Source organism: Lampris incognitus, chromosome 4, assembly GCF_029633865.1.
Source record: "Lampris incognitus isolate fLamInc1 chromosome 4, fLamInc1.hap2, whole genome shotgun sequence".
Lineage (NCBI taxonomy): Eukaryota > Metazoa > Chordata > Actinopteri > Lampriformes > Lampridae > Lampris > Lampris incognitus.
The window spans coordinates 15,646,194-15,673,651 of NC_079214.1; the positions used below are offsets into that span (position 1 = coordinate 15,646,194).

At 43.3% G+C, this 27,458-nt stretch overlaps 1 protein-coding gene across 5 annotated transcripts in view; it reads right to left on the reverse strand.

The window, feature by feature from the left end:
- The window catches only part of LOC130111690 (protocadherin-9), a 285,870-nt gene that overhangs the window by 77,648 nt on the left and 180,764 nt on the right, over positions 1 to 27,458 (reverse strand). For 3 of the 5 annotated variants that reach the window (XM_056278952.1, XM_056278950.1, XM_056278949.1), the window contains one exon: positions 110 to 311. In XM_056278952.1, the coding sequence (XP_056134927.1) occupies positions 110 to 311 (202 nt within the window). Of the gene's footprint in view, positions 1 to 109; positions 312 to 26,268; positions 26,299 to 27,458 lie in introns of all 5 variants that reach the window. The other 2 variants (XM_056278951.1, XM_056278953.1) reach the window with 2 other exon arrangements.

Genomic DNA, 27,458 nt, shown 5'->3' on the forward strand with positions numbered 1-27,458 from the left:
GTTATTGTTTGGGGGGCGTGACGGAAGGGAAAGGAAAAGTGCCACATACACACAAGCGTGCATGCTTGGCTGAGGAGAAAGAGGGCGAAGGTGCAATGGAGCAACTCACCGGAGTTAGGATCGGAGTTGCCGTCTGCTTCGGTCCTCTTGTCGGGGGAGGCCTGTTCGTAGAAGTCGTCCTGCGCCTGCACCAGAGGGAGAGGTTGTGTGAGGAGAGAGCCACTGCCTACAGGCTCGTGGTCCCCCAGACCGCTGTCACTGCAGCTCTCCTGAGAGCCGTCCGGCAGGTGAAACGTGACGCGCCGCTGCGACTAGAACCAAGAGAGGACAAAACAGAGCCACCGACGTTAGTGCTCTGCTCTGCTCCCTCGAAACCACCTCCTTTTTTTTTTTTCACTCTGATTTCCAATACTGAGCCGAGCTAGCTTGAAGAATTTGAAGCTGCCTGGACCAGCACAACCCGAACTCAGGTCAGCAGGAAAAAGGCACCCAACGTTTTGGTCAAGGCAGTATAGGTTTTTATCGTTTGGCGGTGGGGGAGGGTTTCAGCATATTGAAAATCAATAATGTGGCGAGTCAAAGGGACTTTTTTTTATTTTGGCCTAGGTTTAGGCATAAATTTGAAGGGGATCGAGTTAACACAAAGTACAGTCACGTTTCACTGCACAATGACAACCAATAATAGCATGCAAATCCAACAACATGCATTGTAACGAAAAGATCAGGAAGGCAAAACTGCAATGTTTGTGGCCATTTCATTAATTCACAGCACAATTAAATTCAGGCACAATTTCATTAACTAAAAAAACCAAAAAAACAACTTTATAGTGGCCACAGCTCATGATCAGAATTGTAATGTATGTTGAAACATACTTGGCTAAATTGCATAAGTTGTATTGTCATTTTTCTTGGACACGGGCAAAGTCAGAATGGCCTGCGGTGTCGAAATAATTCACCCCCAGGGTGACCTCCCTGAATTCTGCACTCCTACTGAGAGGAGGAAATTCTGCGCTATCCAATCTCCCCTGCACAAATCCTAGGGACCGTGCTATTGCTGTATGCAGTGTAATACAAATTCACCTACTTGCCGACACTCAGACTGAAAAGTCACGCATGCACACACACACGCACACACACGCACATGCACATGCAAGCAAACCCTCCCTTAAAACCATCCTGATTGAATTTCCAATTGTTAATTCCAAGTGTCTTTTCCCAGCGCACTAATGACATTTTCCTCAGGCTTTTTCATAAGTCCAGACACAAGCCTCCAGCTAACCTTTCCTGAGCACAGAGAGGTCCCTTCCACATCCTCGCTGATGTCAGACAGAGATGGGTTTTACAGTAATTATTGGCAAAAGCAAAGGTCACCCAATCTGCAGTCTAATGCAAATGACCTCATTATATATTTTAGAACTGCTCCGAAAGCATGTGACGTTCAATTAAACAAAAAAGGGGAAAGACGGAGAGAGAGCGAGAGAATAAGGGGGAGCGGGGGAGTGAGTGAGAGACAAAGAGAGAGAGAGAGAACCCGAGTGACCGTGGGAGGAATGTTAACTTGACATATGCTGTACTTACATGCATGGAGTTAAAATTTTCTGAGTCAAACATGTGACATGGTGAAATCCCAGTCATGTTGGGTTGGAAACGTCCTTTATTATTCATGCCAGGCATTAAATGGGTATCAAATGGACTTCAAAGAGGAAAAACACATTTATATTGAACTCGCATTCATGAGCTGGTGGGTAAAGGGTAGTCCCTGTCACACAAAGCCCCTCCGAGTCGGCCAGGAGGCATCTGACAGTTTAGTCGGCTGATGGAAATTAGAACAACACATCCAAAGTGCAACGCTGACCGAAATTGAAAGTGGGATGCTCACAGACACCCACACGTGCAGAAGGAACCGCAGCAGAAAAAAACCCACACTGAATTACAATTCACTGCAACGGTCTTGAATAGTGCAGACATTTAAATAGATGTCAGTGTCAGTGGACTTGATCAGCTTTGGAAATTTGATTGTAAGTGGACAAAAAAAATAAATGAAGTGGCGGTACCTCTGATGAATAACTTTAAAGTTTTCTCTGAATTCGGAAATTCATTAGAGCCAGTACAATTCTGTCATTTTGTGAGGCTAGCAAGCTGTATACTGTTTAGGAGCCTCTTCGATGAAAGGGCTCAAACTCGTTTATTTGGCAATTAATTGGTCACTGTAATACTGTACTATTTTGCAAAGCTAACTAGTTACCAGTGGCGGCTGGTGCTAAAAATTTGGAGGGGGGGGGGGCGCAATTTACCTTGGTGCAGCACACCTGACAGCTGCTTTAATGTCCACACAGTCACATGGTTATTAAGAAGGACAATGTAGCCTATAGATTTTATCAGGGCTCATAGACAGTGGATGATTGACAGTCGAGACGAGGTGTCATGGCGGGTGTGGACATGATTGATAGCCAGGAGAATTGTCCAATCACATTAGATCAAAAAACATTAAAACAATACCAATTCGCTGCCAATGAAAGTGGGAGTGTCTGGGGCGCACAGAACTGCACCCCAGGGAAAAGCTGAAGTAACCAATTAGACAGCAGCCTCGGGTCAGCTGCTCGCCAAAAGTCTGAGGGCTTACATAAGGTACCGTTTGGCCGGTGCCCCTCACCCAGGAAGTATATGTATTCAGACAGAACTCAACCAAATACCATTTGGAACCAATATTTAATGGCTGCTGACAGGCACTCACAGACAGAAAAACACTTTTATCTCATATTTATTTGCATTATACAACTAAAACATGTTTAAGTTGATTTTCATCTCTTGATATTTGAAGGGGGCGGTGCCCCAGCGCCCTGTACTGGCCAGCCGCCACTGCTAGTTACATACACTACGCTTAAAAGCAGTGCAAAGAAAAATAGAGAGGGGGCGAAAGCACTTGATTTCATTTTTTCAAATTTTTCCACTTGTTGATACCAACCTAGGCCACCTTTCCGCTAAGATTCAAATTTGTGCGGACAAGGTCGGTACCCGTCATCCATTTCAGCCATTTTACACGTCGTGGAAACCAGTAATTTCAACAATACTAGGAAGCAGTCTTTCAAGAAAAGTACTGAAGGTCATCGACACGCTGTGATTAACTAAATAGACTACAACTGTACATGAGCAAGAGCATGTAAAAACACAATTAAGTCTCGTGTTTACCAAAAAAAGCTGACAAACAAACCATGTAGCATAAAACTGAAACGGATAACGGTTTTTCAGAACGATTATAGGACCTAAATGACAATTAGCAAATTGTAGTTGACAGTTTCTTATGTGTTGCGGTAAATTGTTCCGATCCTGAGATGTTCTTCCAATCCTACTTTGTCTTCTCGGGATAAGACAATCAATCTCCTCCAGCCTCATCAGCACATGACCATCTACAGTGCAATACCTGAGTTTATTATATAGTCTAATCATTTTACTTCAATCAAGGTCATGCTTGATGTAATATCACTAGAATTACAACCTTGGGACTTTAGGGAATTTAGCCCTACTATTGGGAGGGATATTTGAAGTAATAAGCCCAATTCCATCAACGTTTTCACATTTCAAAATTCGGCTAATATACCGTGAGATATTATTATATTTGTATATTATTAACTGCTCCATCAACGTTTTCAGAAATTTAAAAATTTGGCTAATATACCGTGAGATATTATTATATTTGTATATTATATTTACAAGCTAGCCAGTACATATGCAGCCTTTAGAGCTTGAGTTTTAGTATTTAGCGGTAGATAAATTGCAAGTGAATTACACTTGAGTGACAAAAATACAAGAGGAGCTGCAGTTAATGTCGGGAGAGAAATGACTGCCATCACTTGTTGCCTGTATTGGAGCAGGCATGTTACAAACTGTTATTATTTGATTTTTACCAACTACTGCATGTATCTCAAAATAAAATTTTGCACCAGATCAGCGGCTGCCTTGTATCAACAGAGGATACTTCACTGTATACACCAGTGTTCACTTGTGCATAGTGAAACCTCTTGTGTATGTGTGTGTGTGTTTTAACACGTTTGAGGATTATTTATATTTGTCTTGCTGACAGTCAGTTGTGGTAATATTAGCATAAGACTGGCTTAACCATCCCTCCTGCTCATTTAGAAGATATCATGGTTTATATGCCTGACAACACTTATTAAGTTTGTTTTTCATAGTGGCCTGACCAAACATGCTTGATTTTACAAAAACAAGCCGACGCTTGCTTCACTGCTGAGTTTTCCCCGGTAACGGTGCAGTATCAGTATCACTATGGAGCTTCACAGAATTGGGCGGTGTGGCTCAGGAGGCGGAGTGGGTTGTCTAGTAATCAATTGAAAGGTCGCTGGTTCGATCCCCGGCTCCTCCAGACATCATGTCCAAGTCTCCTTGAGCAAGACACTGAACCCGTAACCGCTCCTGACAAGCAGGTGGGGCCTTGCATGGCAGCCTCCACCATCAGTGGAGGCTGCCATGGAAGGCCACCACCTCCACACACACATTCATACAGTGTGTGTGTGTGTGAATGGGTGGATGTGAGGCATACATTGTAAAGTGTGCTGAGTGGTCGGCAGACAAGAAAAGCGCTGTATAAATGCAGTCCATTTACCATTTAGAATTGGACTCCAGGGTGTAGGCGCAGCTAAATGTCTGTTCCAAAATTCAGATATAACTCCCATAAAGCAGGCCCATTGCAGTAAATGCTCCATTTTTGGCTCTAGCAATTCCACACTCCTTGTCATTTTTATTAGTTGTCGCGGAAGTTGCAGTAATAGAAGTAGAGTACTAGCAGCAGGAGCTGTAGCGTCGCTGACTAACACTGTTGCTTACACTGTAAACAACAGGCCTCGAGGTTGCAATATGGTGCTTATTTTCTTCATGATGCGTAAAAACCTTATTTTTCACCAAAACATTCTTGCATCTATGTTGTGCTTAGGTGTCTCAAAAACATCCTAAAAGATGGGCAAAAGGAAAGAAAAAACAATATGTATCATATCTGTTTACTGCTGTAACAGTTATAATCCAGATTACTGCTCTGAGGTAAATTCTAATTTCTGTGACTAACAAGTACTGAAACTTTTTTGGCACCGTTTACTGCTTTAGTGCTCCTCTCCGACTGGATCTAAGCGCCTCAGCCAACTGCTGCGGTTCTGCATGTTAGACCGAGCAACTGCTGCGGTTCTGCGTGTAGACCGAGCAACTGCTGTGGTCCTGCAGGTTAGACCGAGCAAAGAAAAGAAAGAAAAAGAAAAGAAAAGAATTGCAAATTGCATCTTTGAAGAAAGATAAGCAAGACTCCGTTAGAAAAGAGAATTGATCCAGGGCACACCTTTATGGCAGGAAGCCCATGTATGGACTGGGCTGGCCCGCTCACCATTTTTCTTTTGTCTCTTCTCTCTCTCTCTCTCTCTCTCTCTCTCTCTCTCTCTCTCTCTCTCTCTCTCTCTCTCTCTCTCTCTCTCTCTCACTCATTCTGTGTGAGGATGATACTGTGTACAAATCAAAAAACATGCCAAATTGTTGATGAACATACTTAGAATTCTAGACATTGATTTCAAGAGAAAAATTACACATTAAAAGTGCACACATGCACACACACACACATGCACACACGCACACACACGCTCACATACACATACACATAGTAATCCAACCTCTTCGCCCCCACAAATAATCTTATCTAGCAGCAGTCTGACACCTGCGGTGAGAGAACACTTCCCACGAGTCCAGCCTCACAATCACACCGCTGAGGGAAATCAGTCAAGCAGGAAAACAAAACTCACACCCCTGATCTCTCTCTCCCCTCTCTCTCTCTCGCTCACTCTCACTCTCTTCTCCCCCTCTCTCCTTCTCTCTCTCTCTTTTCTCCGTCTCTCCTCCCTCTCTCCTTCCCTTTCCCTCATTCTCCCTCTCTCTTGCTCTCCCTCTCTCTCCCACTCTCTCGCTCTTTTCCCCCGTCTCTCCTCCCTCTCACTCTCCCTCTCTCCTTCCCTTTCCCTCATTCTCCCTCTCTCTCTCTCCTCTCTCTTGCTCTCTTCACTGTCTCTCCTCTCTCTCCCTCTCTCTCCCACATTCTCCCTCTCTCTTGCTCTCTCTCGCCGTCTCTCGCTCTCTCTCTCCTTCCCTCGGAGACCAAAGGTGCTGTGCCATCTACTGGTCACCATGAATAAAACAGTTTGAAGCAAAGCCAAAATCTCACTTTGCCCCCCCCCCTCACCGGTCTTTTCAATTGAACTTTTATCCATGTTCATTTATTCTTTTTCCATTCACCCTTTACATCTTTGCAATACAGTCATCGTACTGAAAAGGAAATGCAATCTTAAGGCCAGTGCCTTGAATATAAAAATGACTCGGGTCTATTGTTATTTAACAGGGTAATGCCAACACCTGTTTTATAGCCCTCGTTAGGTTTCGTCTACACTAATGCCGTATCTCCGTGTGTACGCACACTGTTATCCCTGCAGGTTTTCATTTCTATCCTTGACAGCCTTTAACATTTCATACTACATCAAATCAACTTAAAGCATTAGCAGCTAGTACGCACTGCTTCCTGTCAACACAACATTAGGATTTCCTCTGGGCCCATCTATGAAAATCCACCGAAATCTCACTCATGAGAGGCTGTGTTTTGATGACATAAACAGAGTCAAACACAGCACTGCAAACAGCTTTGAAAAAAAAAAAAAAGATGGAAAATGTAAAGCTAAAAAGGATTCCCCGTCCCGCTTCTCTAACATTCAAATGAGGGAAAATAACAAATGAGTCATGATCTCCTGTCTTTGATTCGCACTATAATACTGACGTGTTCTGCTCCTGCTGCCTCTCTGGAGCCCCGGCATGCTCGCCTTCTGCTTTTCATCATTAAATCATATCTCGGCATTACCCAGGAACATCTGCATTCTGCCATATCCACACTGCTGACACATCAGTCACTCTGACTCACACTTTCGTGCAAACATGCACATTCTCACACCTGCACGTGCACACACACACACACACACACACACACACACACACACGCCTTTCCTATTTCCCCATAGTGTGTGCATTACCACAGAGACTCTTTTTCAATGCTAGCCTTTTACAAAAGAGATGCTTTGTAAGAGAATATCGACGTTGTCCTTTTTTTGGAAATGTGCGCTTGAGCGCACTACAAATATTGAAAAAAAAAAGAAAGAAACATACTTCTTCTATGTGTGCAATTTACCTGTCAAATGGCGTCCGTCTGCGTTATATATCACATGCACGCCAGTGATGAAAGGCACTCAATCAAATTCCCCCCAAGTTGCCAGCACACTCCTAGACTCACTCTGATGAAAAAAATAACCAAAAAATATCTTTTTTTTTCTTTCGATCCTTCAACACCACAATAAAACTCCATCACCACCCACCTTAATGCACTGTATCATCTCTGACCTCTGTCTTAATGCATGGTATCAGCTATGACCTCCTTTCACTTCTCCAATGGAGCTATTACCACCTCCCTCTCCCCTCTCCCTCTTCTTCTCTCTTCTTAACTTTGGACTGTTGCTGCATAACCTGGGTTGACTGAGTGAGAACTGTGGACCGGAGTGGCTTAGCCAGCCTTTCCTTTCCGCCTTAAGCAGGGCCGGGGAAACCTGCGCAACTGCCACACAACATTAGCTCCAAAGTTAACAGCTACTGACTCACTCATCGGTCCTACCCTCCATCGACATCCACAACCATGAAGCGAGCGACACAGCAATTCTTCTCTGTGTGTGTCTGCTGCATCAGGATGAAGGATTTGACACTCCGAGACGGTTGAGTACTGAGAGTAGCAGGCTAGGCCCACAGCGCTATCCACAGATGTGTATGTGAGTTATTGTCTTTGTGATCATGACACCGCGCTGCACCGCATATACTTAAGTCACTCTTCCATAGGACTACGGAGCAAGTTCATCATCATGCTACTTAGAGAGAAATATGAAATATGAAGAACTATGGAAAAAAATGCTAAATCAAAAAAACAAATCTGAATCTCCTCGATACTTGAACATTGCATTGAAGAGATGAAATCTTTTTTCACGCAAGTCCAAAAGAGAATCGCGGTGTAATCTCTGACACAGAATAGACTCCATCCCTATTAGCTGTCATGAAATCCTATTTGTGATTCTATTACACCAAATATGAAGAGAGGCACACATTTGCTTAGTTGGATCTCTGTTTGTCTTGTGGAAATAATAGTTATTTACTCAGCCATGATTATCCAGCTTCGAGAGAGCAAATGTAAATCAGTGCTGTAGGGATGCCTGTCTGTCCGACTTCGGGCAACCAGTCTGGATTCACTTTTGCTGTTATGATCTCATATATAGTCAGTGTAAGGCTTCTAAGATGAAGGGCTCTACTCTTCTTCTTTACAGCTGGAGAACATTTTTGAGAAAGGTGCTATGAAGACTCTTTGTGGACAAATACTACATTGGAATAGTTTTTCAATATTTATTTATTTATTTTGTTTATTAATTTTTCACATTTCAGATAATCGCTATTTTTTTTAATTATTAAAATCTCTTACTGTCACTAATACCTTTATGCCCTGACATTTAAAGTAGAGATAAAAACTAACATGATCACATTTTAGGTCTCGCTTGATCACACCAGTCACATCAGGTTGTTTTCTTTTTCTTTTCCTTTTTTCCCAAAACTGGGTGGTGCTTTAGATAGCAGGGAATTATGAAGCTTAAATACTTAGACATGTTAAAAACTATATGTTAATACTATGTTAATAATTGTCAAAGGAAGGAAGATAACTCCTTGGAGATAATGTTAGCAAAGGCAGATGCTAGCAAAGCTAGCTAGCTAACAAGAGACTGAGTTTTCAGCTGATTTGAAAAATGTTCTAGACTAAATCCATTTGATTCATCTTATATATATCACTGCAACTTTCTGTACTGCAAAGTATCTCTTTTTGTATTGTATTGTTGATTATATTATTGTTCTACATAATGCAAAATTATTATTCCATTTGGCATTTTTTTCTTTTTTCTTTAAAAGTATGTGTATTATTTCAATTGGCAGGAGTTGATAAATGGTACCATTTAAAGATGCAGTAGTTAATGGGTCACGGCCCCCCCCCCATTCCTCAAATTTCTGCATTCAAAAGCACAAGAACTGAGCCTGTCAGGTAGCTTTCGATGCCCTGCCCCATATATATATATATATATATATATATATATATGATCCAACTCACCAGGATCTACAGCGATGACATCGAGATGTCATTTAGACAAGACCAGTGCGGTCGAATGCTGGGGGCAAAAACAGGGAAGGTGGTGAGGATTGAAGGGATTGAATTACCACATGGCAGGATAACAGACATACAGGAGAGTTACAAGTACCTGGGTATTCCACAGGCAAATGGAAACCACGATGAGGCCGCAAGGAGGTCAGCTACAGCCACCTCCAGAGAGCGAGGCAGGTCCTGAGGACCCAGCTCAATTGGAAGAATAAGATCCAAGCCATGAACACACATGCCCTACCAGTCATCAGACATTCAGCTGGAATAATAAGCTGGCCAAAGGAGCAGGTATGGGCCACAGATATCAGGACACAGAAACTCCTCACAATGCACATAGGGTTCCACCCCAAGTCCAGCAGCCTGAGACTATGATAAGCGATAAGATGGGGGACAAGGGTTAATGAGTGTCAGAGCCACTATCCATGATGAAACCAGCAATATCCATGAGGACTTCAGAAAGAGGGCCCCCTAGGACAAAGTGCTGAGCGAATACCTCAGGCAGCAGAAGACAAGCGTGGGGAGGAGGAAGAAGAGAAGGTATGGAAGACTAAGCTCCTCCATGGGATGCACTGTATGGAAGACTAAGCTCCTCCATGGGATGTACTATCGACAGATAGAAGATGTGGCTGATATTGATAAATCCTACCAGTGGCTAGAAAAGGCTGGACTGAAGGACAGTTCAGAGGCTCTGATCACAGCAGCACAAGAACAGACACTCAGCACCAGATCAGTTGAGGCAGGGGTCTACCACACCAGACAAAGACCCAAGATGCAGGCTGTACAAAGACACACCTGAGACAGTCCTGCACTTAGTAGCAGGATGTAAGATGCTAGCTGGGAAAGTGTACACTTAAAGGCATAATCAAGTGGCTGGGATCGTGTACAGGAACATCTGTACTGAATACAGACTGGAAGTCCCCAAGTCCAAATGGGAGACACCACCAAAGGTTGTGGACAATGGCAGAGCTAAGATCCTGTGGGACTCCAAGTTCCCAACTGACAAGCAGGTGCTGGCTAACCAACCAGACAGTGTGGTGTTCGACAAGGAACAGAAGACAGCAACATCAGGAAGAAAGAGCATGAGAAGCTAGAGATATACCAAGGGCTGAAGGAAGAACTAGATCGGATGTGGAAGGTGAAATCCACAGTGGTCCCCGTGGTAATAGGATCACTAGGGGATATGACCCCCAAACTGGGAAAGTGGCTCCAGCAGATTCCAGGAACAACATCTGAGGTCTCTGTCAAGACGAGTGCAGTCCTAGGATCAGCTAAGATACTGCACAGAACCTTCAAACTCCCAGACCTCTGGTGGAGGACCCGAGCTTCAGGAAGACACACACCACCCAAAAAAGGATGAGATGGATACGTATATATATATATATATATATATATATATATATATATATATATATATATATACATACAGTGCATCCGGAAAGTATTCACACCCCTTCACTTTCCCCACATTTTGTTATGTTACAGCCTTATTCCAAAATGGATTAAATTCCTTTTTTCTCATCAATCTACATACAATACCCCATAATGACAAAGCGAAAAAGGTTTTGTAGAAATTTTTGCAAATTTATTTAAAAAAAAAAACTGAAATATTGCATGTACATAAGTATTCACACCCTTTACTCAGTACTTGGTTGAGGCACCCTTGGCAGCGATTACAGCCTGAAGTCTTCTTGGGTATGAAGCTACAAGCTTGGCACACCTATATTTGGGGTATTTCTCCCGTTCTTCTCTGCAGATCTTCTCTCTTGAGCTCTGTAAGGTTAGATGGGGAGCGTCACTGCACAGCTATTTTCAGGTCTTTCCAGAGATGTTCAATGGGGTTCAAGTCTGGGCTCTGGCTGGGCCACTCAAGGACATTCACAGACTTGCCCCGAAGCCACTCATTCGTTGTCTTGGCTGTGTGCTTAGGGTCGTTGTTGTGTTAAATGGTAAACCTTCGCCCCAGTCTGAGGTCCTGAGCGCTCTGGAGCAGGTTTACATCAAGGATCTCTCTGTACTTTGCTCCATTCATCTTTCCCTCGATCCTGACTAGTCTCCCAGTTCCTGCCGCTGGAAAACATCCCCACAGCATGATGCTGCCACCACCATGCTTCACTGTAGGGATGGTATTAGCAAGGTGATGAGAGGTGCCTGGTTTCCTCCAGACGTGACGTTTGGCATTCAGGCCAAAGAGTTCAATCTTGGGTTCATCAGACCAGAGTCTGAGAGTCCTTTAGGTGCTTTCTGGCAAACTCCAAGCGGGCTGTCATGTGCCTTTTACTGAGCAGAGGCTTCCGTCTGGCCACTCTACCATAAAGGCCTGATTGGTGGAGTGCTGCAGAGATGGTTATCCTTCTGGAAGGTTCTCCCATCTCCACAGAGGAACGCTGGAGATCTGTCAGAGTGACCATCGGGTTCTTGGTCACCTCCCTGACCAAGGCCCTTCTCCCCCGATTGCTCAGTTTGGCTGGGCGGCCAGCTCTAGTAAGAGTCCTGGTGGATCCAAACTTCTTCCATTTTTGTACACTTCCCCAGATCTGTGCCTCAATACAATCCTGTCTCGGAGGTCCACAGACAATTCCTTTGACTTCATGGCTTGGTTTCTGCTCTGACATGCACTGTCAACAGTGGGACCTTATATAGACAGGTGTGTGCCTTTCCAAATCATGTCCGATCAATTGCATTTACTACAGGTGGACTCCAATCAAGATGTAGAAACATCTCAAGGATGGTCAGTGGAAACAGGATGAACCTGAGCTCAATTTTGAGTGTCATAGCAAAGGGTGTGAATACTTATGTACATGCAATATTTCAGTTTTTTATTTTTAATAAATTTGCTAAAATTTCTACAAAACCTTTTTCACTTTGTCATTATGGGGTATTGTGTGTAGATTGATGAGAAATAAAAGGAATTTAATCCATTTTGGAATTAGGCTGTAACATAACAAAATGTGGGGAAAGTGAAGGGGTGTGAATACTTTCCGGATGCACTGTATATACACTACCGTTCAAAAGTTTGGGATCACCCAAACAATTTTGTGTTTTCCATGAAAAGTCACACTTATTCACCACCATATGTTGTGAAATGAATAGAAAATAGAGTCAAGACATTGACAAGGTTAGAAATAATGATTTGTATTTGAAATAAGATTTTTTTTACATCAAACTTTGCTTTCGTCAAAGAATCCTCCATTTGCAGCAATTACAGCATTGCAGACCTTTGGCATTCTAGCTGTTAATTTGTTGAGGTAATCTGGAGAAATTGCACCCCACGCTTCCAGAAGCAGCTCCCACAAGTTGGATTGGTTGGATGGGCACTTCTTGCGTACCATACGGTCAAGCTGCTCCCACAACAGCTCAATGGGGTTCAGATCTGGTGACTGCGCTGGCCACTCCATTACCGATAGAATACCAGCTGCCTGCTTCTGCCCTAAATAGTTCTTGCACAATTTGGAGGTGTGTTTAGGGTCATTGTCCTGTTGTAGGATGAAATTGGCTCCAATCAAGCGCTGTCCACTGGGTATGGCATGGCGTTGCAAAATGGAGTGATAGCCTTCCTTATTCAGAATCCCTTTTACCCTGTACAAATCTCCCACCTTACCAGCACCAAAGCAACCCCAGACCATCACATTACCTCCACCATGCTTAACAGATGGCGTCAGGCATTCTTCCAGCATCTTTTCATTTGTTCTGCGTCTCACAAACGTTCTTCTTTGTGATCCAAACACCTCAAACTTGGATTCATCCGTCCACAACACTTTTTTCCAGTCTTCCTCTGTCCAATGTCTGTGTTCTTTTGCCCATCTTAATCTTTTTCTTTTATTGGTCAGTCTCAGATATGGCTTTTTCTTTGCCACTCTGCCCTGAAGCCCAGAATCCCGCAGCCGCCTCTTCACTGTAGATGTTGACACTGGTGTTTTGCGGGTACTATTTAATGAAGATGCCAGTTGGGGACCTGTGAGGCGTCTGTTTCTCAAACTAGAGACTCTAATGTACTTATCTTCTTGCTCAGTTGTGCAACGCGGCCTCCCACTTCTTTTTCTACTCTGGTTAGAGCCTGTTTGTGCTGTCCTCTGAAGGGAGTAGTACACACCGGTGTAGGAAATCTTCAATTTCTTAGCAATTTCTCGCATGGAATAGCCTTCATTTCTAAGAACAAGAATAGACTGTCGAGTTTCAGATGAAAGTTCTCTTTTTCTGGCCATTTTGAGCGTTTAATTGACCCCACAAATGTGATGCTCCAGAAACTCAATCTGCTCAAAGGAAGTTCAGTTTTGTAGCTTCTGTAACGAGCTAAACTGTTTTCGGATGTGTGAACATGATTGCACAAGGGTTTTCTAATCATCAATTAGCCTTCTGAGCCAATGAGCAAACACATTGTACCATTAGAACACTGGAGTGATAGTTGCTTGAAATGGGCCTCTATACACCTATGTAGATATTGCACCAAAAACCAGACATTTGCAGCTAGAATAGTCATTTACCACATTAGCAATGTATAGAGTGTATTTCTTTAAAGTTAAGACTAGTTTAAAGTTATCTTCATTGAACAGTACAGTGCTTTTCCTTCAAAAATATGGACATTTCAATGTGATCCCAAACTTTTGAACGGTAGTGTATATATATATATATATATATACACCCGGCCACTTTATTAGGCACACCTGTCCAACTGCTCGTTAACGCAAATTTCTAATCAGCCAATCACATGGCAGCAACTCAATGCATTTAGGCATGTAGACATGGTCAAGACGATCTGCTGCAGTTCAAACCGAGCATCAGAATGGGGAAGAAAGGTGATTTAAGTGACTTTGAACGTGGCATGGTTGTTGGTGCCAGACGGGCTGGTCTGAGTATTTCAGAAACTGCTGATCTACTGGGATTTTCACGCACAACCATCTCTAGGGTTTACAGAGAATGGTCCGAAAAAGAGAAAATATCCAGTGAGCGGCAGTTCTGTGGGCGAAAATGCCTCGTTGATGCCAGAGGTCAGAGGAGAATGGCCAGACTGGTTCGAGCTGATAGAAAGGCAACAGTAACTCAAATAACCACTCATTACAACCGAGGTATGCAGAAGAGCATCTCTGAATGCACAACACGTCGAACCTTGAGGCAGATGGGCTACAGCAGCAGAAGACCACACTGGGTGCCACTCCTGTCAGCTAAGAACAGGAAACTGAGGCTACAATTCGCACAGGCTCACCAAAATTGGACAATAGAAGATTGGAAAAACGTTGCCTGGTCTGATGAGTCTCGAATTTGGCGTCAACAACATGAAAGCATGGATCCATCCTGCCTTGTATCAACGGTTCAGGCTGGTGGTGGTGGTGTAATGGTGTGGGGGATATTTTCTTGGCACACTTTGGGCCCCTTAGTACCAATTGAGCATCGTGTCAACGCCACAGCCTACCTGAGTATTGTTGCTGACCATGTCCATCCCTTTATGACCAGTGTTCCCATCTTCTGATGGCTACTTCCAGCAGGATAACGCGCCATGTCATAAAGCTCGAATCATCTCAGACTGGTTTCTTGAACATGACAATGAGTTCACTGTACTCAAATGGCCTCCACAGTCACCAGATCTCAATCCAATAGAGCACCTTTGGGATGTGGTGGACCGGGAGATTCGCATCATGGATGTGCAGCCGACAAATCTGCAGCAACTGCGTGATGCTATCATGTCAATATGGACCAAACTCTCTGAGGAATGTTTCCAGTACCTTGTTGAATCTATGCCACGAAGGATTAAGGCAGTTCTGAAGGCAAAAGGGGGTCCAACCCGGTACTAGCAAGGTGTACCTAATAAAGTGGCCAGTGAGTGTATACACACACACACACACATATGTGTGTGTGTGTGTGTGTGTGTGCTCCAGCACCACTCCCCTATATGCTATACGTACAGTACTCCATTGGATATTTGTTATATTTTAAATGTATGCTTTTTCAACAGTGGCCCGGCCCTTTAAATCCTTGCTTTTTCAAAACGAGTCCCAGTCCCTACCCCATTGGTTGTAATGTTTCTGATGTTATTTTTCAAACATTGTCTAACCTCCCATTGGTTGCTGTGCACCGTAACTAGGGGCATGACGCAGGATAACGTAGTATTTATTGGCTGTGCGTTTTTTTTCTTTATTGTTTCACCACATTGGCAACTGATGAGTGCGTGACGCACGAACTAGGCTTATACTGCAATGTATTAGTTTTTTCCTTCATCTATCATATATATATATATATATATATATATATATATATATATATGGAGAGAGAGAGCGAGCGATTCAGAGATTCTTTGGTAAAAAGTAATTGGATGCTGCATTACACTTAAGGCATTTGCACTGTTACACCATTTAAACTTAACACGCAAAGAAAATGAAAAAGAGCACACTCCAGCTCTTGTTTGGGTAAAATCCCTGACTAGGTGACTTCTGACCCCTCCAAAAAGTGGCAGATGGTCAGGGCACTTGATAAAAGGAAGAAAGTGACAACAGTGATGTTTGATGCTAAAGCGCCATGGCAGGGTGTTGACAATGCCACCAAATGTCACTATCAACACCCTGCACTTGGTAAGTGCCAGTGGTGATGGTGGCACTCTCCTTACATAAAAACAGTGCACACACACACACACGCTTCACACATGACTGAACTTTTTTTTTCTTTTTTCTTTTCGAGACAGAGGGTCTAAGCCACGGGCATTATATCCACTTGAAGGACCAAATACACTCCAAAGCAACATCTCTGACACCATAATTCATAAAGTGCCATGTTTAGCATTTGACCTCGAAGGGACGGGTTCACTGTGAAGCATAGGCACACTATTGCCCCCCCCCCTTTTTGATCTTTCAACCCCCCCCAGCTGATAACAAACTCACCACATATACCTCAGTGTTCACCATACATCCTCTCCATATTGAAGGACGGCCACACACAATGTTGTCATACAAAATGTACTGACGGAAATTTGCACTTCTATGGGTTTATGCTACAAATTAGCACTCAGTTTAGCACAATACGAGAGCTGATATTTAGGCTACTCCGAAGAGATTTGGAGTTAATTTCAAACAACCTGATATTAGGTTGGGAAAAAAAAAAACAATTCAGAAGTGCTCTGCTGAATGACTTCACGCCTGGGCTGCATATTCTAGTATCTGCTACAGGTGCAAGTTATGAGAAGGATGAATTCAAACTATTTACTTTGTCCCCACATGCACGGTAGGTAAATAGTGCAATCAGCCAGTAATGCAAATGGACATGCATACAGAAAGGCAAAAAATAGAGATATTGAAACTAATATAGAAAGAATTTCAGATGCAATTGTCACGTCAGCCCATTTATCACATGGCACATCACTTGTTTATCCTAAAGTGGGAATTATTGTTATCAAGGTTTCCAGTGTTGTTATCCAGCCATCGAGGTATAGTAATCCAATTATTCATTCGAATCCTCGTACCTCCCATTTCCTCATAGAGGTGTAAAATGTTTACTAAATCTCTAACTTGCTCATCTATCATTTCACCTGTCAACAGATGGAGAGCATTTTTTTATATATTTTTTTCCCTGACAGGGCAGCCACGGAGGGGAAAATGCAATTAAAGTCAGGTCTTAAATAATTAATTTTATGGTCAATGATCTTCGCAACAATTATTTTTGTTGAAGCTAATCATCTGGAAAATAAGAATCACTCAAACCTTTTTCCATTTGTTCAGTTGCCAAGCAGACAGAAGTGGGTAGCATATGGCAGTGCATCATTCGGTTCTGCTTTGTCTGTGGCTGTCTGCGCATTTGTATTTTGGAGGACCCTGACAGGAGACGAACATTTCTCTTATTGTCAATAATAAATGATGGCACATCATTTGACCTAAAGGGAGGCGATATTTCTATAGGCAGCTAAAGTTGCACTGTTTCTGGCATCCGGGTAGCGGTCTATACCGTTGCCTACCAACACGGGGGATCGCCGGTTCGAATCCCCATGTTACCTCCAGCTTGGTCGAGTGTCCCTACAGACACAATTGGCCGTGTCTGCGGATGGGAAGCCGGACGTGGGTATATGTCCTGGTCGCTGCACTAGCGCCTCCTCTGGTCGGTCGGGGCGCCTGTTCGGGGGGGACGGGTTAACTGAGGGACGGGGGGATGGCGTGATCCTCCCACACGCTACGTCTTCCTGGTGAAACTCCTCACTGTCAGGTGAAAAGAAGCGGCTGGCGACTCCACATGTACCGGAGGAGGCATGTGGTAGTCTGCAGCGCTCCCAGGATCGGCAGAGGGGGTGGAGCAGCGACCGGGACGGCTCGGTAGGGTTGGGTAATTGGCCGGATACCATTGGGGAGAAAAGGGGGAGAAGGGGAAAAAAAAGTTGCACTGTTTGTGAAACTCACACTTCTTTACTTCGCTCTACTTTGGACACTGTGAGAAATTGAGACAGGAGCTCCATGTCGAAACGGAAACATAAAACAAAGAGGGAAAAAAAGGTCATTTTTAATCGATAAACCAAACCAAAACACAAGTCATCGTCACAAATTTGACTGTATCTTGTTTATTTTGTGAGGTACATAGAGATTCAGACCCCTCTGATAAAATTGATGGCTTAAGATGAAATCGTGTTTGGTACTTTTTTATATTCTTTAAAGATATAAACATGAAAAAAAAATCCAGGGACACAATGAGTTTTTTGAGTTACCCCCGCGCTGAGGGTTACTGCTTTTGGTGTGCACTGTTTGTTTGCTTGCCCGTCACCAACTAGGAAGAAATATCCGCAGCAAATTACATTAAGTTTTCGGGAAATGTGAGTAATGGTCTCAAGATGACCTGATCGCATTGCGGAGTCATGCTCAAGGTCCGCTAAAAAGGTCAAAACCATTTTTCTGCTTTAACTTTGTTAAAAATGGTTCAATGTACTTCACATTAAACCTGATGATTTTCTGTTTCAACGATATATCCCGATCCATTGCTGGAGTGAGGAACGGGTTGTTTTCAATATCAGTTGTTAAAGTTAATGGGGTCAAGGGTCAGGGTTCGGGGTGCCGGTCGCCAGTAGTTCATCTTTACCTTGTAAGCAAAGCAAGCCAGAAAGATACTTTCTCTGTATATTTTTCACTTACAGCCTACATGCATGAGCGACGTATAAAGTCACCCATAACTTCGGCGGTAAAATATAATTGGTAGTTTGTGTCTGCTGGAAAATGTCAGGTGTAAAAGTGACTTAATGACAGCCACAGCTATATGTGTTGTTCTTACAAGTCACATATATAATCCAACCTTTAATTTGTCCAGAAAATGTTAAAATCAGTGTGTGGGATGACCCAAAGGTTATCTTGGAATTCAAATTAATACAAATTTGAAACAAAACAAAAAAACAACAAAAAAAAGCAACGATAGAGAAATTACAGGAATGGACTGCCCTTAACAGCAGTGTTTTTCTTATGAGACTGGACCAAAATGTGCTAACCTCCTGCAAATGGGGAGCATGAATAGTCGCCGTTAGAGACCGGCCCTATATCTTCTAAATACCATGGAAGGTCCCAGAGCCCAAAACTTAACAATTTACATAACCTCCCACGTCGCAGTTGGAACGGCGGGCTGAGTCACTGCCCGTGCGGCCATTATGAAGTAGGATAATGGGACTCTATGGTGAAATAATTGCATAGCACCAGGAAGAAAAAAAAAAGCCGTTTCCAAGAAAAGTCGGGAAATTCAGCATGACTTAGATTATAATACTTTTAGCAATTCAGACACTTGGAGCTTATTGCCTATGTATATCCAGCAAGGTAGGGGGAAAAATATAGTTTGATATTTTCTTTCAAATGGAACTATTTTCAATTCTTACTGCCTTAATGCACAAGATGGTACTTCAACTAAATCCCCTGGTGTCATATATGTAAGTCACATGCAATTGGCCTAATTAAAGCTTACCGCCTCTGCACAAAGGCCTTCTGATCCGTAGGTGCTACTCCACATATTTATTCATTTTGTTGTGGCGGGGGTGAGGATGGGGGCGGGGACTTGAAATGGGATACGCTTTGCAAGTTATAGACTTAAGATGTGAAACAATGTTTGTTATTCGAGGATATCCAGGAGCAATAACTAATTTCGCATTTTGGTATTAAAAAAAAAATCCTTAGAGAGAGAGAGGAAAACAAGGATGTCTGGGACTTACATAGGCTAGAGTACAAGCAAAGCTGTTTTTTTTTTTTTTTGCAAAGACGACAAACCCCCAAATACCCCGCACAAAAGAAAACATTTTAGATGCTACAGACTCTGAGCATCTACTGTCAGCTTGATACCTAAGTGTTTGGTGATTTGCATGATCCTCACGTGGCGCTCTGTCACAACCCGTCAAATAACATTCCGACTGGGACATTCCGCTGCTACCACAAACAGGAATGTTTATTGGTTCTTCTTTTTCGGAATACCTTGTTAGCGATTTATGGCAGACTAACAAGGGGGGGGAAACATTATTGTTGTGAGGGGGAAAAAAAAGGGAAAAAAGCCATGAAATGAGACGGCACTGGAAAGCTAAGGATAAAAGTCATTATATTAGTCCGACGAGACAGCTGCAATATTCCGACAGTCATTCACAAGAGCCGACTCTTCCAGCGGCTCGCTGCAATATAACATGTAAACAGCCCCGCGTTGCCCCGTGAACTCCGAGGCCTTCTGCGGGACCTCTCTCAGCCTCCATCCAAGTCCAGTAGCTTACCACATAAATGATTATCGACTGCCTCGCTAGCTGCCAATGTCGTCGGTGCAGTTTTACATACGGTAAGCCGTGCTACTCCATCACGGTAAGCCAGTGAGGGCAGAGCTGAGAGAGGCGGTGGGGGGTTTCGGCGGGTTACACGTGCCCATCCCGTCAGACCCCCTGCGGCTGCACACCTGCACGACGTAGAAACGCGCGATGCTGTTGCTTAAATGTTGAATCGATATCTTGACCCACAATATATCAGAAGTAGCCACGAGAGTGAACTTGATAATTGATTTCTGAACGCATCTTTGTTAACCTCAAAAAGGAAAAGGAAAGGTAACCCCTTAATAGCACCAGCGCTGGACTGGTACTGTCAGCCAGACATCTCATGTAATACTACAGTGTGCTGGTGCAACGTATTGGTGTATAACGTGGTGCCTCAGGTCTTGCAACCGAGCCAAAACAACTTAATGGATTAATTGGGAACCAACAGAGATAATTAAGCCTCTGGGGTTGTATAATTCCGCCCCTCGTCAACGGTTCTCTCAGAACTGTGATGTACTGCAGTCGTGCTGTGTAATTGAGATAATTAGCACGAATGTTGTGTCACTGTCCAAAGATAAGCAAAAGGGAAAGGTCAAACAAGACTCATTAAAACATAATCCAACCAGGAGACTCGATAAGGTTTTATTTACCAACATCGCCATTTTGCCTCCGCTTCGTATGCGTCCTCACTGAGAGGAGTCTCAACATGACAGGTTTTCACATTTGGGCAGGAAGTTTTGTTGCAGGAATGTGTAGTATGTGCGCGGTCGCACCACGGGCGCGTGTCGCCTTAATGGGAATTCCTCCGGGATTAAAATTGGCAACCTTGAAGCCGTCCGCACAACGGCGGCGGCGGCAGTGCCTGCCACTCACAACCGTTCCTACAACTCGTATGAGAATGAGTCACAACATACGTGTCATATATTCGTGTTGTCCCGCAAGGGAAATTGCTATCGATAGCTGACCGTTAGCAGAGGCTAACTGAGCCCCGGTTTTGGTTGTTTACTGTGTTCTTATTGGATGTGTCCTTCTGAGAGGCTGACAGGCACTGAGTGGTAGGCCAAATTGATTGGTGTGCTCTTGCCCACCAAAAGGACCTGAACTCAATTTGCTTGTGATGGCTTCAATTTCCTGGCTGGAGACCCCCCCCCTCCTCCAAGCCCACCTGCCCTCCTGCTCTCAGTCTCATGCCTCTCTCTCTCTCTCTGTCTGTCTCTGTCTCTCTCCCTTTCATGCCTCTCTCTTCCTTTCTCTCTATCTCTCTCTCTCTCTCTGTCTGTCTGTCTCTCTTTTGCTCTCTCCTCTCTCTCTTTTTCATGCCCTCTCTCTGTCACAGTCTCATTCTCTCTCTTCCCCTCTCTGTTCCCCCCTCTCTCTTTCACTTTCTCTGTCTGTCTGTCTGTCTGTCTGTCTGTCTATCTGTCTGTCTCTTTCTCTCTCTCCCTCCCTCCCTCACTGAAAAAGAGCTGTCATTTGATTTCAGTGCTTGGCTTGCCCAATTTTTTTTTAATCTCTTTGTCTCCCTCGCCTTTTTTCCATGTGAACCTGCTCACCAAAAGCTACAGAACCAAAAAAGCTACAGAACCAAAAAATAATAATAATAATAATTTTTAAGCCTTCGTTTAACCCCTGGCCATTTCAGCATTACCTGGAATCGAGGGGTTTGCAGGGGGGTTTTTTTTCCTTCTTTTTTTGCCTAGTGACATCTGAATCAAAGCTCAGCAAAGAGGCTTTTGTGTAATGAGTGCCGATATCTGCAACTTTCATCAAGCCTCTGGAGAAATGACAGGATCGGCGTTTATCAGATAACCTCCGATTCCCATACTCGATTGGAGCGAATAATAATAATTTCTTGCTTCGCCAATTAAACTTTAAAACACTCACACTCCACCGCATAAGGTTAGAGGCTCATCAAAGCAAGGCCCAATTTAGGACATCCTTTCAAACCCCCCCCCCGCCCCCCTATGATACTTTTCAAGAGCAAAGCGCTATGTTGCCTCTCCCGCCACATTGTAACAACATCTTGCCAACTAATTTCCGATGCACATAATGCCCACACGGGTAACGGTTGATTAGAAAGGAGTCAGGATCTAAAGCACAAAGGTCTTTGAAGTGATTACCTAACATGTTTCGGCCTCGCTTTTGTTGCTTTAAGATAAACATGCACAGCCACTCAGCATCCGCCAGCTTATGTCAAGATGAAAGATTTTGCGAGCCATTATCAGGGAAAAGCAGATTGTACTTAGGGTATTAGCCGGCCTCCGAAATGTGCTACAATTGCAAAGATCTTGCCCTGATTTCAGAGGGTAAGGGCTGGATGGGCGCTGAAACTCTCAGCACTTTCAGATGATCTAGATGACAGCCGGGAGATTAGGGGCCGGCGATGTGTGAGGTCTTGAGGACAGCTCATCGTGCACTAACATACCATGTAATAGAAATGTTAATAATAACACACAAAAAAACACCTTTTGCCAGCCTTTTTTTTTTTTTTGGTACACGACCTCTGTCTCCTCCCTAAAAGCCAAAGAAATTGATGTCGATTTGAAAATCCGACAAATACAACCTATCGAAAACACACACTCACACACACTCACATGTGCACACACACTCGCACACATGCATGCATGCATGCACGCACACACATGCCACGTCATAATTCCTGCCGCGCATCTATCTAAGATGAGATTTGCCGAGCTGGTAGGAAGCCAGCACTTAGCTGAATGTAAGTGTGCCATCCTTCTAACCTTAAGCCTTCTCCTTGATGCTCTCTTTTACTCTTCTTTGTCTCAGAGGACACAGTCTCTTCTGGGTGTATTTACAAGCCGTTTCCAAGCTTTTACCTCCAGGAAACAAGAGACTGCTCCATCTCGTATTTTTTTTTACCGTGATTCATCTTGCCGAGTATCAACCATGAGGCATAAATGCAATACAACCAAATTAAGGTTGCTCAGCCAGACAAACAAGCTGGGGAATTTCAAACCTATGGTTTTTTTTTTTTGGGGTTTTTTTTTTTTCATTTTGCTTTGTGAGCCTCTGCAATTTATTGCTATATTAAGACTAATTTCTTCAAGCTGTTTTTCATGTTGTTCTTGTTCCCCTTTCTTTCATTTGCTATTCTTTTTTTTCTTTTTTCTTATTCCAAAGGCGGTGCAGCACAGAACGAAAATATAAAAAAAACCAAGGCATATTGTGAATAAATGGATTGACTACGCACTCTTGCTGCAAGTCAACATGATTTTTTTTCACCACTACAGCAGCAAATGGAGGCCATTAGTGTAGTTGTTGAACCTAAAAGTAGCAGGATTTTTCACCACATGACAGCAGTAATTTGTCACCCGAGTTTGTAATTAATGCAGTTTATCTGCATTAGCTATTTGACTGATCAAAATCATGTGTGCTGCAAAGTGAATTTGATTCAATACAGCCTATCAAAATAACCCATTAGAAATATATTGAGAACTTCTCAGCCTTCAAACAGCGATGGCAGGCCTCTCTCACATGGTCGCGTAACTTCTGAATCCAGTGCTTTGACTTGTCACCAATGATTAGTTGCTCTCAAAGACATTTTGCCTGCAAGAAGCTCAGCTTTTAACTGGATGCTTGGTTTAAACAAACTGCTGCCATGACTGTTAAGTATGTTGGACTTATATGTTTCTTAGTGGCTTCTTTCACTAAGATGCATGACTTTTTATTTTAATGGTGATGCTGGTCGCGTGGCTCGGGTCCTGGGCTGTTTCGGTGGCATCTGGACACCGCTCGGCATCCTCCTCATCATATTCTTCATCAATTTTATAATTCCATTATAATTCTGTTATCCCCTTTCAGCGTTGCATTCTGTAAATTGTGTTTTATTCTGTACACACAACATCCACTGCACGTTGTCCGTCTTGGGAGAGAGCTCCCTCCTCTGTTGCTCTCCTCGAGGTTTCTTCCTATTTTTTCTCCCTGTTAAAGGAGAGTTTTTTTAGGGATTTGTTCCTTATCCGATGCGAGGGTCTAAGGACAGGATGCTGCGTTGCTGAAAAGCCCCTTGAGGCAAATTTGTAAATTTGGGATATTGGGCTATACTACAAATAAAATTGACTTGACCTCTTTCTGTCTGTTTAAATGATTAAACCACAGCCAGCTATCTGCAGTATGTGTGCAGTCTGTGTGCCGTCTGTGCAGACGTATAGTCGGGTGCAAATCCTGTAGTTGCTGTAGGAGTCTATTCCGGCTCTCTTCAAGTGACTCAAATAGCAGAGGGACAAAGACAAAGGCTTTTCTATTGTTCACGAGGAACATAGATAGAAGCACCCCAGCAAGTGGAATAGAGGAGGAGGAGGGTAAGCTGGACAGTGGCAATTTTGTCTACTTAGCTCTGAGGAAATTATGCAGAAAAATACTACAAGACTGCGACGGAATATGGAAAATTCATTTTTCCTTGTGCTACAAAATCTCCCTCAGCTCCAACAGAATGGTGATTTCTATTATTTCATTATTCCATTATCTCGTTCTGGTCCCTGCCATCATCAGCTGTAGAGAAATATGGGAAATTCTTCCTTTAGTCACCGAGATAAGTGATGAGATTGATTTCCTGTTTCACAAATAATGCTTCATGATATCGCTTGCTTTTTATGAAAAAGTGTTTAGCAGATCCAGATATTAAAGGCCGGCTGTTATTGTGCCCCAGTTCAAATAGATTAGGGGATATTAAGAAGTGCACCACTGGGAAATACAGTATGTACAGCCTAAAATAAAATTCTCTTGCTCTGCATTTTTATGGACAAACCATTTATTTTGACCCAAGTTCTGGCTATTTTCTAATGTGCACTTTTTCTATCGACCCGCTTCCCTTCCTCACAACTATTTCCATCATAACTTGTATTGAATGTGCTCCACTAGTAATAGAAATCACTTCAACCAGCCTATTCATCTACAACATAAGCTCCTCTTGTACTTCCAAGGTGAAAATACGCTGGTGAGAAAAATACAAGGTGAGAAAACTTTACCCAACTCATTCATCCTGCATACACGAATATATAAAGCGAACACATCTGCCAACCCAACTTTTAATGTTGAAGGGTTGTTATGGCACTGTATTGAATATCGGATGCCATGTCAAAGCTTGTTTTAGTGTGATGCTACTGTTGCCGCATAGCCAATGAAATTCAGTTTTCCGTTTCATTAATTCAAGGCTGTGGGACATAGAGAATGACAATATTCAATGATCTTTACTTGAAACTCAGTTAGCCTCATTAACTGGGTTTCAAAGTAGAGACAGAGGATATCCAAAATAGGAAAAATTATAAATACTGATTCAAGACCAATGGCACCTCACGCACAGTATTTACATAATGACTATGCAATTTATGAAGTACAACGTAAAAAATGTCTCGTTTTTTTTCCTCTATGTGTGAAATTCTGAATAAAAGCTTCTCGACAATTGTTATTTCCAGTTGAAAACCAAATACCGCAATAAACATTTCTTTTTTTTTTTTGCAACTGTCCTGTCTTTACTGACCCTGCAGTGTAATGGCGCTCCTGTTTATCACCCGTGTTTCAAAAATTATTGCAATTTTTTTTTTTTTTTTTTTTGGTTTTAACTTAGTTGTTGGTCTATCTTGGCAATTATAATTACATGACTACTACTACTACTGCTACTTTCGGCTGCTCCCGTTAGGAGTCGCCACAGCGGATCATCCGTTTCCATTTATTACAATTACAATTGTAATAAATACAGCCACTGAGGAACCCAGCCACTGAGGATGCACAAGCCAGTGCATTCTTAGTGCCGGTCCCAAGCCCGGACAAATGGGGAGGGTTGCATCAGGAAGGGCATCCGGCGTAAAATATTTGCCAAAGCAAATATGCGGACCATAAATTACAATTACATGACACTACTTATAATACCCAATTCACCAAAATCTGATCTCTGCGTTTATCAGAATAAAAACATCTTAATACTCTCAGGAAACAAGTTCAGAGCTTTCCGGATGTTTTCGGGTCGAACCTCCCTAGAAATGTTATGCCGGAAGTGAGAACTGGGAGGGAAATCTTAGCAAGTTCAAAACAACAATGGCATTTGAAAATGTTCAAGTAAGAAACTACTGATAGCTACATATTAAAAAGAAAAATAAAAGACAAGGTAAGCATAAGATATGAATCGGTGTTCATTAGCATGACACGTAGCTGATATGCAGCTCGGCTTCAGGCGTGGTTATGAAGCAGTTTCGGGGTAAAAAGTTCAAGCGAGCCATTTACGCTGAACGCAGCTCTTGTTGTGACTCACTGTTCACACTGCTGACTGCTGCTCCTCGCCTTCTTGAAGCTGCTTAAATATGTAAGTGTAAAGTAAAGAGTTGGGAAAACGTCGCTGCACGTGTCTAAAAGAGCCTCTGTATCCTCCTATCGGTCATGAAAAGACCCCGCCCCACCCAGAATATAACGCCACCCACCTCAATGCACATGACCTACAGCTTTCAAACAAAAATCTACATAAAAGTGGCACAAGCGTTCTTTTTGGATTGTGCCAAATGTCTTTTTAAGTCAGACGTCCGGGTAGCGAGGTGGTCTATTCCGTCGCCTACCAACACGGGGATCTCCGGTTCGAATCCCCATGTTGCCTCTGGCTTGGTCGGGCGTCCCTATAGACACAATTGGCCGTGTCTGTGGGTGGGAAGCCAGATGTGGGTTTGCCTCCTGGTCGCTGCACTAGCGCCTCCTCTGGTCGGTCGGGGGGAATAGCGTGATCCTCCCACGCACTATGCCCCCCTGGTGAAACTCAACATCAGGTGAAAAGAAGCGGCTGGCGGCTCCACATGTATCGGAGGAGGCATGCGGTAGTCTGCAGCCCTCCCCGGATCGGCAGAGGGGGTGGAGCAGCGACCGGGACGGCTCGGAAGAGTGGGGTAATTAGCCAAGTACAACTGGGGGGGAAAAATCACCCCCCCCCAAAAAAAAGAGTATTGCAGAAGAGGAGCGATGTTCACAGGTGAGGTAAAGATGTGCCGTAAAGCAATTTCTATAACTTTGTGTGCGGTGGCAGAGAAAATGCATATCGAAAACAAGGCATCTGAGGAAGTGATCTGAATGGCGGTTGTGTCATTCGGCCATGGCCATCACAATAAGCCGCCAAAATGAAATTAATAAGAAGAAAAGTTACCTGGTGACACTTTTAAGATTATGTCTTCATGTCTAACATAAAAAAACACCCTACCCCACAAAAAAATGTTGATTCTGACAGTGGTTGGCAGGTGTCTTTTTCTTTTTCTTTTTTAGCATGGCAAGTGTTCCTGCAGACACTATGGAAACAACATACTTTTTTTTAATGGCAAGCTATTGTAAGAAAGGAGGTGGGGGGGGGGGGAGGCTTGTTCAGATGAATTCAGCTGCCCTTCTCCAGAGACAGGCTATGATGGTGTGAAGCTCTGTCTCTCTACAGCACCATGCCCGTCTCCTGCTCCGGGTTCTGTTTGAAGAGTAGTGATG